General features: G+C 44.0%; 1 protein-coding gene across 1 annotated transcript in view; it reads right to left on the bottom strand.

The window, feature by feature from the left end:
- The window catches only part of PRPS2 (phosphoribosyl pyrophosphate synthetase 2), an 83579-nt gene that overhangs the window by 18066 nt on the left and 52156 nt on the right, over nucleotides 1–13357 (bottom strand). Inside the window, exons 3-4 of the mRNA XM_068268366.1 lie at nucleotides 8131–8229; nucleotides 4576–4700 (exon numbers count right to left, since the gene is read on the bottom strand). Coding sequence (XP_068124467.1) covers nucleotides 4576–4700; nucleotides 8131–8229 — 224 coding nt within the window. The remainder of the gene's footprint in view (nucleotides 1–4575; nucleotides 4701–8130; nucleotides 8230–13357) is intronic.

Below are 13357 nucleotides of genomic sequence, written 5' to 3'. Positions count from 1 at the left end.
GCCCCCCTCCGCAGCCATTTCCGCCCTCTTCCTCCTTACCTCCCTCCCTCCCTCTCTCCGTAATGCGCAGGACGGATTCCGTCCTGCGCATTGAAGGATAGGCTTCTGCCTATCAGATGCCGGCGATCCCCGGCCACTCAGAGGCCGGGGATCGCCGATCTCCTCTACGGTGCTGCTGCGCAGCAGCGCCGTATGATGTAAACAGCGGGGATTTCTTCCCCGCCTGTTTACATTTTGCCGGAGAGCTGCGATCGGCGGCTCTCCGGCTGTTCACGGAGACACCGTTTCCATGGTAACCCGCAGACGACCAGTTTACGCCAATCGGCGTTAGCTGGTCGTCAAGAGGTTAAGGAGGCCACTAACAGTCCAATTACTAGTGAAAAAATGTTTGTGTGATCGGATTGGTTGTAAATCTCAGTTGATGGGCACAATCGATTATGAACAATTATAAAAATTGTAATTTAATTGGATTTTTTTTCAAACCAAAATTTGGATTTTCTTGTTGGTTGTGATTGATAGGAAGCAAAGATTGGTTTGTTAATGGCGTAGTGAACGATTTCTCTTCCGATCAGAATTATCTGATCGATCGAACTATTTTTTGTGGCAGGATAGGAAATAACTAAGAGAACGATACATAATTAAAAGGACCACTACAGCAAAAAAACTAAGCTGTTAAATCTGACAGTGAAAGGTTTTGACTAGTCCTTTTTCTCAGGGGTTTCCTAGTTTTCAAAATAATTTCTTTAACAGCAGCTGCAAAGTCTAATAGCCAAAATAGTGTGCAAAGATGTATGGAGGCTGGCATCTTGCTGTTTAGGAAATGTTTTTGAAAACAAAGAAAACCCTGAGAATTATCCATGAGTAGATGGACTAGTCCAAAACCTGTCTGTTCTGTCAGATTTTAAGAGCTCACTTTTTTCACTGTTGTGGTCCTTTAACCATTTACTTTAAAGTAAACCAGAGACAGACAGTATTATAAAAGATTTACTACGCAGATGCAGCTGCACTGCACGTGTCGACTGGCCCCAGCTGGCCAAACTTTCGAAGCTTCTACCGGGACCAGGAGAAAGCGGAGAAAGATTATGTGGGAACGATTGATGCGGAGAGGGCTGGAGGAAGCCCCGGCTATGTATAGATCTTTTATAATACTTAGTCTCTGGTACACTTTAAAGAGGGACTTTAGTGAAAAAGGAAAAAAATAAATTCTTTGCAAAGTGAGAAGTTAAAAAATAGAAGAGAGATCAAGAAATTATTGATATTTGCCGTGTAATTTGTTCATATGGTTTGATCCAAAATCAGCCTGCACATAGTCATCTTTACTACAGGCAGACATGGAGAAAAAACCCAGAAAGGACCGACTGCACCAACTGCCATTATCTATAACCACACCCCTAACAATGCATATTTTTTTTTTAATATAGATGTTCTGTACATACACACAGAGGGAGATACTGGTTGTTTGGCTATTGGAAACCGCTGCACAATGCAACAAGGCTCACAGACAGGAATTTGTCAGGAAGTAGGTCCTGACATCATACTGTTAGTGTCACCACAATATCAGCCACCAATCCCCCCCCCCCCCCCCGCCCCCAAGGATCTATTTGACAAGAGGTCAAGATTTCTAATGGGACAGGAGTATCAACCACTGATAGGGATGACAGTCAATTCTTAGTTACAGGTTCTCTTTAAGTTCAGATTCCAAAATACATTTTTATTAATTTAAGTATTTACAGTGGAGGAAATAATTATTTGACCCCTCACTGATTTTGTAAGTTTGTCCAATGACAAAGAAATGAAGTCTCAGAACAGTATCATTTCAATGGTAGGTTTATTTTAACAGTGGCAGATAGCACATCAAAAGGAAAATCGAAAAAATAACCTTAAATAAAAAATAGCAACTGATTTGCATTTCATTGAGTGAAATAAGTTTTTGAACCCCTACCAATCATTAAGAGTTCTGGCTCCCACAGAGTGGTTAGACACTTCTACTCAATTAGTCACCCTCATTAAGAACACCTGTCTTAACTAGTCACCTGTATAAAAGACACCTGTCCACAGAATCAATCAATCAAGCAGACTCCAAACTCTCCAACATGGGAAAGACCAAAGAGCTGTCCAAGGATGTCAGAGACAAAATTGTAGACCTGCACAAGGCTGGACTGGGCTACAAAACCATTAGCAAGAAGCTGGGAGAGAAGGTGACAACTGTTGGTGCGATTGTTCGAAAATGGAAGGAGCACAAAATGACCATCAATCGACCTCGCTCTGGGGCTCCGTGCAAGATCTCACCTCGTGGGGTGTCAATGGTTCTGAGACAGGTGAAAAAGCATCCTAGAACTAAACGGGAGGAGTTAGTGAATGACCTCAAATTAGCAGGGACCACAGTCACCAAGAAAACCATTGGAAACACATTACACCGCAATGGATTAAAATCCTGCAGGGCTCGCAAGGTCCCCCTGCTCAAGAAGGCACATGTGCAGGCCCGTCTGAAGTTTGCCAATGAACACCTGAATGATTCTGTGAATGACTGGGAGAAGGTGCTGTGGTCTGATGAGACCAAAATAGAGCTCTTTGGCATTAACTCAACTCACTGTGTTTGGAGGAAGAAAAATGCTGCCTATGACCCCCAAAACACCGTCCCCACCGTCAAGCATGGGGGTGGAAACATTTTGCTTTGGGGGAGTTTATCTGCTAAGGGCACAGGACAACAATCGCATTAACAGGAAAATGGACGGAGCCATGTATCGTGAAATCCTGAACGACAACCTCCTTCCCTCTGCCAGGAAACTGAAAATGGGTCATGGATGGGTGTTCCAGCACGACAATGACCCAAAACATACAGCAAAGGCAACAAAGGAGTGGCTCAAGTAGAAGCACATTAACCTCCTTGGCGGTTAATTTTTTTTTGCAAATGGGCAAAAAAACCCTTTATTTTTTTTTGTTTCATGTAAAGCTACCAGAGTGGTAGCTACATGAAACACCAGTAGAGGGCGCATGTGGCCCTCTAGTGCGATCGTCGCCGGCATCAATAGCAAACAGGGGAGCGCATATATAAAACGCGTTCCCCTGTTTGGCTTCTCCTGTCGCCATGGCGATGATCGGCATGACGTCATGGACGTCAGCCAACGTCCCGCGCACTCGATCCAGCCCATAGCGCTGCCCGGAACTCATTGGTCTGGGCAGCGCAGGGCTCTGGCGGGGGGGGGGCCCTCTTTCGCCGCTGCGTGCGGGCGATCGCCGCAGAGCGGCGGCGATAGAGCTGTGCGCGCGGCTAGCAAAGTGCTGGCTGCGCGCACAGCACTTTGAATGGGGCGAATCGCCCCAGCAGGCCCTGAGAAATCCTCCTGCGCGGCATAGCCCGAGCTCAGCTCGGGCTTACCGCCAGGGAGGTTAAGGTCGTGGAGTGGCCTAGTCAGTCTCCGGACCTTAATCCAATAGAAAACCTATGGAGGGAGCTCAAGCTCAGAGTTGCACAGAGACAGCCTCGAAACCTTAGGGATTTAGAGATGATCTGCAAAGAGGAGTGGACCAACATTCCTCCTAAAATGTGTGCAAACTTGGTCATCAATTAAAAGAAACATTTAACCTCTGTGCTTGCAAACAAGGGTTTTTCCACTAAGTATTAAGTATTTTATTGTTAGAGGGTTCAAAAACGTATTTCACTCAATGAAATGCAAATCAGTTGCTATCTTTTATTTAAGGTTATTTTTTCGATTTTCCTTTTGATGTGCTATCTGCCACTGTTAAAATAAACCTACCATTGAAATAATACTGTTCTGAGACTTCATTTCTTTGTCATTGGACAAACTTACAAAATCAGTGAGGGGTCAAATAATTATTTCCTCCACTGTATATAGCGCCGCCATATTATGCAGCGCTGTATAAAGTATTGTATAGTGGGGCTCACAATCTAGTCCCTACCATAGTCATATGTCTATGTATGTATCATGTAGTGCATGTATCATAGTCTAGGGCCAATTTAGGGGGGAGCCAATTAACTTATCTGTATGTTTTTGGGATGTGTGAGGAAACTGGAGTGCATGGAGGAAACCCATGCAGACACAGGGAGAACATACAAACTCCTTGCAGATGTTGACTTGGCTGGGATTCAAACCGGGGACCCAGCGCTACAAGGCGAGAGTGCTGACCACTGCGCCGCCGTGCCGCCCATATAAATAACGGTTTCCCATCATTTAATACAGTAGGATGCTCAATAAATGTTTAAATGCAACTGTAAATAAATAGTAAAAAAGGCACCTTGTTTTATCTTTCTTTCAGCTCCTAAAAGCAGAATTACAGTTTCAACTGCCCATCTGCTAAAGCAGATTTGACATACTACAGCTACTAAGAATAGACTCCTGTTCAGCTTTAATTTTCTAGAGCACATGCCAGTCACATGCTATTACCACATAATTTTAAGAATTGCATAGTACCCTTAGTCATGGATTGCCATCAAGAATGACATAAGATGAATACGGCAATTTTTCTATTAGTTAGTTCCACCAAGATTAAATTTGTTTCAGAAATGTAATTTTGTAGGTCACTGTGTCTCCAACGCTAGAACAATCCTAGTACCTTTTGGCACCACCAGCATCAGGGGATACAATGATAGAGTTCTTCCATTCAGGGATGTTCTCCTTAACCCACTGCAATACTGCTGGTTCAGCATACAGATTATCTACAGGGATGTCAAAGAAACCCTGAAAAACACAAGATTCAATTTACCACACAAAAAAAATACACCACAATGATAACAGAAAACCACATTCTTAAAATGTCAAGAGACACAGTGGACAAAGCAGCCAAATAAAATGAAGCTTTGACCGACATGTCTAAAGTGAGCCAATTAGATTGTTCATGTTTATGCACATGACTTTTACCCTTTGTACTGATTTTCCAAATGAAAGTGGTCATACACTAATCAATCTAGGTGTTTGATCAAACAACAGATTTGATTCTTTTATTGGATTATAAATGGATTAATATTTTGCAGGTTCAATCAAAGGACAATAAAAAAAAAAAGGATAGAAAATTTCCGGTGATTGTACAAGATTCTAGTTCATTTTGATTGATTCAGTGTTTCTGAACATTGTGCATGGTGGAGGGGAGAAAAGAGTGGGCATTATAGCTTACTTCCTGAACAGTTTGAGAGAAAAATCTATCAGATATTAATTCCAGTGTGTGAAGAACAGATTGATCTTTTAAAGTCTTTTTGTACCTTAAAGAAAACTTGAACTGAAAATTAAAAGTCAAAATAAGCATACACAAGTCATACTTGCCTTCCATCTAGTCTACTCCTCAGTGTCTTTTTCCTGTCCCGCGTCCTGTTTGTTCACTGTGATCAAGGGAATTTTCTGCCCTCCATTTTGAAAATGGCCATTACCCCATAACAGCTTTCTGGTCAGCACACTGTTAAACTGTAACATCGCCCACTTGAGCCATAGGGAAACATGGACATTACCTGGTACATCAGTTTTCCTCTCAGCTATAACTGACAGCAACTGATATTTTACTGACAGCAACTGATATATTTCAAATCTGACAAAATATTGTCAGAACTGAAGGGATTATTATCAGAAGAAAATGGTGAGCTTCTGAGAGAAACTGATGGCAAGGTAACTATGTAATGTTCATTTGAAGTTACCTCATGTGTTTATTTTAAATAATTTTTACTCAGTACAGGTTCTCTTTAAAGTGAACCAGTACTGAGTAAAATTATTTAAAATAAACACATGAGGCAACTTCAAATGAACATTATATAGTTACCTTGCCATCAGTTCCTCTCAGAAGCTCACCATTTTCCTCTGACATTGATCCCTTCCAGTTCTGACAACATTTTGTAAGAACTGAAATATATCAGTTGCTGTCAGTTACAGCTGAGAGGAGAACTGATGTGTCCATGTTTCCCTATGGCTCAAGTGGGCGATGTTAGAGTTTAACTGTGTGCTGACCAGGAAGCTGTTATGGTGTAATGGCCATTTTCAAAGTGGAGGACAGAGAATTCCATTGATCACCATGGACAAACAGGACACAGGAGAGGAAAAAGATTGAGTAGACTACACCAGAAGTATGACTTGTGTAGGTTTATTTTAACTTTTAATTTTCAGTTCAGGTTTTCTTTAAGTCAAAAAAAAAAAAAACAGGCTGGGAACGCGAGCGATCCTTTGCGTTCCCGGCCACAACAGCGCCCTCTATACTGCTATTGCGGCCTTCCTTGCCGCAACAGCAGTATAGAGGGTGCTATTGTGGCCGGGAACGCAAAGAATCACTCGCATTCCCAGCCTGTCGACGCCTGTCAAGTAGCCGCCAGTGGGGACAGGAGGATCGGAGTGAGGCTGCAAGGGCACCGGACAGCTGCAGGGGGCTGAGGGAAGCTTCAGGTGAGTAAAACTTTTTTTTTTTACTTAAGGTTCACTTTAAGGCAGTGTTTCCCCAAACCCTGTCTGAGAAGGCCCACCAACAGTGGATGCTTAGTGGAAATCCACAGAGGGAATTAATCAACCACCTGTGAATGTGTGCAGTTTCCCGCAAAACATGTACTGGACTTGCGGACAGGGTTGTGAAACATTGCCTTAAAGGGAAGATCCGCGCAGACTATAAAAAAAAATGCACTTACCTGGGGCTTCTTCCAGCTCCTGGTAGTCGATCGGTGCCCTCGCCGCAGCTCCTCTCCCTCCCGGCGTCCAGCGGTGAAAAAGCCGGCCTCACCAGGTCGGCTTTATGTGCGTTCCACGGCGCGGGTCATGTGGTGTAAGTGACGTTATCTGGTCTCTACTGCGCATGCGCAGTAGTTCTGCGCCTGCGCAGTAGAGACCCGATGACGTCCCTACACCACGTGACCCAAACCCACCCACCCCCCCCTCACTGTGGAGCGCACAGAAGCAGACCTGGACGCGGGGAGGGATAGGAGCTGGACTACCAGGAGCTGGAAGAAGCCCCAGGTAAGTGCAGTTTGTTTTTTTATAGTCTGCGTGAACCTTCCATTCAAGGCATTTATAAAAATGAATGCTTACCTGATTTCAGACAGTTTAAGCCTCTAACACATGTATGAAGACTGCCGCCTTGATTCCTGAGGCGACAGTTGGGGCCCGTTTACACTTAATCAGTTGGTGTGCGTTAGTACGCGTTTTTTCCATAGCAGTGCGAAAAAGATTTCAGTTAATACGCGTTAAAGAGAAACTCGGACCAATAATTGAACTTTATCCCAATCAGTAGCTGATACCCCCTTTTACATGAGAAATATATTCCTTTTCACAAACAGACAATCAGGGGGCTCTGTATGGCTGATATTGTGGTGAAACCCCTCCTACAAGAAACTGAGTACATACTCTTAGCAGTTTCCTGTCTGTGAACCTCGCTGCATTGTGGGAAATAGCTGTTTACAGCAGTTTCCAACTGCAAAAAAAAAAAAAAAAAAAAACATGCAGCAGCTAAATCACCTGCCAACAGTAAAAATTTCACCATGTGATAAATGTCAGAATGTAAATCAGTAATGTAAAAGATTTTACAATGGGCAAACACTGACTAAATCATTTATACACAATAATTGTAAAAATGAAGCATTTTTTTTATTACATTATTTTCACTGGAGTTCCTTTGTAAGTGTGAAAGCTGCCATAAGAAAACATGGGCATTACTTTGAAAATCAGTTTTCTTTCAGTTATAACTGAGAGCAACTGATTACGTGTAAAAGGGCCCTTAGGGTCAGAGTCTGTACAGATGGGTCACTAACCTGCAGGTGAGCAACGCATTCCGTCACTAGAGGGGGGCCGCTGGTGCGGTGGACGATAAAGCTGAATGGAGTAGCCAGGGTGAAAAGAAAAACAATGCCCTTGGCCGAGATGGCCCATCAGGCTTATTGCTTGCTGATGTATCGGGAATCAGAGCCACCCACCATGCACACATTGGAGTCTCAGCAGAGGCGGCTCCAATGGAGAACAATCTAGTGTGTGCATACAAAGCTTTAGCTCAAGATTGTCAGGCAGTAGACCCAACTGCTGGCTTCAATCTGAGAACAACCATAGTTCAATTTTTATTTACATATTTAGGAGGCATGAACACGTTAATTTAATTGTAGAACAGTAACAGTAACTGCTATAAGTGTGTATGTTTGCACAGCAGGGACTATACCTGTATCTGAGATGCATGGAGATCCATGGTGATGATGTGGTCAGCTCCAGCTACAGACAGCATGTTCGCAACCAACTTGGCAGATATAGGAGCCCGGCTCTGTGGAAATGAAAATACAATCCATTAAATAAACTTCTAAATGAATTATTGCAAATTTCCTTCCGTTTTAAGAAGGCAAATTTCACCGAGCATTGCTTATTAGTAGGAGGGGATTATAGTATAGGGGGATAAAACAGACTGAAAAGCCCTCCTACTAATAAGCAGCTCAGGGTGACCCAAACCACTAGGACTGTATAGGGCCTATACAGTCCTAGTGGTTTGGGTCACCCTGAGCTGCTGGGTTACTCTGTGTATATGAATCAGCAAATTGAAAAATTAAAAGGGTTTCCAAAGAAATGCTAAAAGATCTTTCTTGGCTGAAGACCTGATCTACTGAAATAGTTCCTCAGCCTAAAACTGGCACAGCATCATGTATCTATGCCAGTGTCTATCAGCAAATTGAGATACTTCAACCACTGCTGCATTAGTGACCAATGTTTGCTGGCTGAAACCGGAGCCTTTATTCTGTCTCAGGCACTGCACAACTTCTGCATACCTAGCCCTGTAACGTCTGTGAGCTACTCTGTATAAAGTAGACTTACCACAGGACTTGCTTTACTAACAGCTGCATAATGAATTATAATGTAGGTTAACTTAAAGTGCACCTGAGGTAGAATAAAAGTAAAAATTCATATGTACCCGGGGCTTCTTCCAGCTAGCTTCGGCCTGATCACTCCCTCACCGCCATCCTCCACCTCCTGGATCTTCTGTTATCCTTCCCGGTACCTTTCGGCCAGTCAGCGCATGTGCAGTGTGGCCACTCGCGCTCCCACACAATGGAGAGTGCGGCCGGGCATGCGCAGAAAGCCCTGACTCCAGCAGTTAAAGGGAACCTAAACAGAGGGATATGGATTTTTCCTTTTAAACAATACTAGTTGCCTGGCAGCTCTGCTAATCTCTTTAGCTGCAGTAGTGGCTGAATCACATACCTGAAACAAGCAGGCAGCTAATCCAGTCTGACTTCAGTAAGAGCACCTGATCTGTATGCTTGTTGAGGGGCTGTGGCTGAAAGTATTGGAGACACAGGATCAGCAGGAGATTCAGGCAACTGGTATTATTTTAAAAGGAAAAATCCATATCCTTCTCAGTTTAGGTTCCCTTTAAAGAGACACTGAAGCGAAAAAAAATGATGATATAATGAATTGTTTGTGTAGTGCGGATAATTACTAGAACATTCGTAGCAAAAAGAAAAAAAAAATATTCTCATTTTTATTTTCAGTTATACAGCTTTTTTTTTTTTTTTTTTTTTTTAATAACATTGCATCAATCTCTAATATTTGCAGTTTACACACTACTCAGCATTCTTAATGTTTTTACAGAACAGGCAGTGAACTTTTGACCTGTCCTAAACTGTTCTCTGCAAAAGAAAAAACAATACGGTTGACATAACAACCTTCAGAAAACAGAGCTCTCTGTGACTTTGAAAGTCGTAAAGCTCAATGGCAATTTGCATAGATAACAACTGGAGTTTCTTAAAGGGACTCCGAGCAGTGCAGAAACTATGGAAAGATGCACAGCATTTTAAAGCTCTCTTTCTCCTCTTTCCAATGATATATAAACCACCACTCTACGTCTTTTAAGGCAGCCATACACTGGTCGATGTGCCATCAGATCGACCAGCTGACAGATCCCTATCTGATCGAATCTGATCAGAGAGGGATCGTATGGCTGCCTTTCCTGCAAACAGATTGTGAATCGATTTCAGCCTGAAACCGATCACAATCTGTTGTGGTGGTGCTGCCGCCGCTCCCCCCGCCGGTATACATTACCTGAGGCTGGCTCCCGGGCGTGATGTCCCCGTCATGTGGCACCTCCGGCTCCGGCATCCGCATAGAACTTAAGCTATCACACCAGTGACAGCGGAAGTTCAAATAGAGCGCCCTCTAGTTGTACTTCCGCTGTCACTGGCATGACAGCGGAAGTTATACGAGGATGCCGGAGGTGCCATGACGGGAGCAGTGACGGACGGGATGCCCGGGAGCCAGCCTCAGGTAATGTATACCTGATCGGATTGGCCGCCGCTAGCGACGCGCTCCCTACCCGCGGGCGATCGAGGGTAATTTCCCGCACGGCGCGATCGACGGACCGATCCGATTTCGGGAGGAAATCGGATCGGCGGGTGCGTGTTGCGCGAACGATTGGCAGCAGATTCGATCCCAGTGATCGAATCTGCTGTCGAAACTGCCGCAAATCGGGCCAGTGTATGGCCACCTTTAGTTTGCTATTTTCGCGATTGAAATTGCCACGGCCGTGATTTCGATCGCGAAAATAGAGAAAACTAAAAGGCGTAGGGCAACGATTTAGGTGTCGTCAGAAAGAGGAGAAAGAGAGCTTTAAAATGATATCCATCAAGCCATAGTTATATTGTATTACACAGGACGACACTTTCCAGAGTGTCAGCAGCTCCATTCTGCTGAATGCAGCTGCTGACTTTGACAAAAAGTCGCCCTGTGTAATACAATATAACTATGGAAAGATGGATATCATTTTAAAGCTCTCTTTCTCCTCTTTCTGACGACACCTAAATCGTTGCCCTACGCCTTTTAGTTTTCTATTTTCGCGATCGAAATCGCGTCCGAGGCAATTGCAATCGCGAAAATAGCGAAAACTAAAAGGCATAGGGCGGCGGTTTATATATCATTGGAAAGAGGAGAAAGAGAGCTTTAAAATGATGTGCATCTTTCCATAGTTTCTGCACTGCTCGGAGTCCCTTTAACTCTTCCTGTACTGGAAACAAATATTAGACTTATGTCTCTGCTCCTAATGCTTATTTCTTAGCTGTACTACACAACCAACTCATATCAATTTTTTTCCCGCTTCCGTGTCTCTTTAAAAGGGACCGATAACAGAAGATCCAGGAGGCGGAGGCGAGGGACCAATCAGGCCGAAGGGGGCTGGAGGAAGCCCCTTGTATGTATGTTTTTTCTTTTATCTCATTTCCGGTTTACTTTAAGCTTTCAAGAACAAAGATGACAATATTTCCATCAATGTTTAATATTTTGAAAATTAGGAAAGTCTCATAGCTCAGACGCACTCCAGTGTGTCAGAAAGGGCAAGTTAGGATGTTGATTTGCAAAAATACACACTACAGCTGTCAGATATGAAAGCTTTTGTAAAAGAAGGTCACAGAAAATGATGGATGTAATGTATGTAAATGGAAACCTAAATATTTTGCCTAAAATTTGCATTACTCACAAACTGATCTATTATTAGATTTACAGAAGAACTGTACTGGAACTACAGTGCAGGTGTAGTATAGCTGTGATTAAAGCACACCTGAACTGAGAGGGGCATGGAAGTTGACATATAAAAACCAGAAACGCCAAAATTCTAAATTATTTTTAATCAGATTTCAGCTAAAATCTACTGTGAGGCATAACTAGGAAGAAATGAATTGTAAGTGTCACCTTGGCTGCTATTAATTTGTTTAGGGCTAGCAATAATTTAAATACTTGTTTGGTTTATAAGTAAAGCTAGCCATACACTCAAATTGCCACCCGATATGGCAAAACAATCAAGCCCACTGATTAGAATCTGATTGAGAGGGATCACAATTACTGCCACACTGCAAATACATTTGAGGGCTCTTTTATACCATGAAATGCAATCGCGTTTCAATTTCCACCATGCGATTGTGCTACTATACTCAGTATAGTAAAGCTCAATCGCATGCAAAACGTGGCAGGACGACGATTGCGTTTGGACCAAAATTGCATCACAATCAGATGGCACTAATGGAAATTGCTGCTGCCGTTTCTATCAGTTTAATATACCTTGCATTTTGCGATCGGAATCAAATCGCAGATTGCAGGGTAGTGGAAAAAGGCCCTAAAGTGTACCAGAGATCATGACATACAAAGAATCGATACTTACCCGGGGCTTCCTCAAGCCCCATAAACATGTGCAAGTCCTCCCGCGGTGTGCCGTTCAAGTGGCAATCAGCCCAGTTAACCGGCTCAGTCGGGTCCAGTCTGGGTCTTCTGTGCATGCAGTCTGACACGACTGAAGCAATTACCAGGGCTGATTGCTGCTGACTGCAGACCGCGGGAGGACTGCGAGGGAGTCGCACATGTTTATAGGGCTGGAGGAAGCCCCGGGTAAGTACAGATTCTTTGTATGTCATGACCTCTGGTTTACTTTAAGGGCTGGGACCCATCAGTGTTTATGGCAGCGTTTTGGGATCACTTTCAATCACTAGCAATTTCCCAAAACGCACTGCCAATGCAACTGGGTGGAGCAGACCCCACTGGAGCGATTAGGGAAATCAGAATCGCAGGGCATGCAGCATTTTGGGAGCGTTTCCATTCTAGTGTATTGTATAGGAGCAGGGAAATCACTCCCAAAATCACTTACAAAGCGCTACCACAAAACACGAGTGATCGCGATAGCTGTTTGTAGTGGGTCCCAGGCCTAAAGGACAACTGAAGCAAAAGGGATATGGAGGCTGCCAGATTTATTTCCTTTTAAGCAATACCAGTTGCTTGGCAGCCCTGCCTCAATACTTTTAGCCATAGACCCTAAACAAGGATGCAGCAGATCTGGGGTTTCTGATTATTGTCAGATGTGACCATATTAGCTGCATGCTTGTTTCTGGTGTTATTCAGCCACTACTGCAGCCAATTAGATCAGCAGGACAGCCAGGCAACTGGGATTGTTTAACAGACAAAGAACATGTATATCTCTCTTTTCTCCTGGCGGACTCAAAGTGCCAGAGCTGAAGCCACTAGGATGCGCTCTATAGGCAGTAGCAGCATTAGGGAGTCTTGCCCTCCTCACTGAATAGGTGCTGGCTTACTGAACAGGAACAGCTGAGATTCGAACCCTGGTCAGGGGCAGGGCCCTTAACCAGTACACTATCCGGTCACTGCTGGAAATAAATACAGCAGCCTCCATATTCTTCTCACTTCAGTTGTCCTTAAACCTCCTTGGCGGTAACCCCGAACGCAGTTCGGGGTAAGCCGCGCAGGAGGTTTTCTCCGATTTGTTTAATATTTTTTTTTTTTGCTGCACGCAGCTAGCACTTTGCTAGCTGCGTCAGCACACCAATCGCCGCTGCCCCGCGCTCGATTGCCGCTATCCGTCGCGCCCCCCCCCCCAGACCCCGTGCGTGCCAGGCAGCGCTGAGGGG

This window comes from Hyperolius riggenbachi, chromosome 2, assembly GCF_040937935.1.
Source record: "Hyperolius riggenbachi isolate aHypRig1 chromosome 2, aHypRig1.pri, whole genome shotgun sequence".
Taxonomy (NCBI): domain Eukaryota; kingdom Metazoa; phylum Chordata; class Amphibia; order Anura; family Hyperoliidae; genus Hyperolius; species Hyperolius riggenbachi.
Note: the sequence above shows the minus strand (reverse complement) of the source record. Positions and strands in the feature narration are given on the sequence as shown.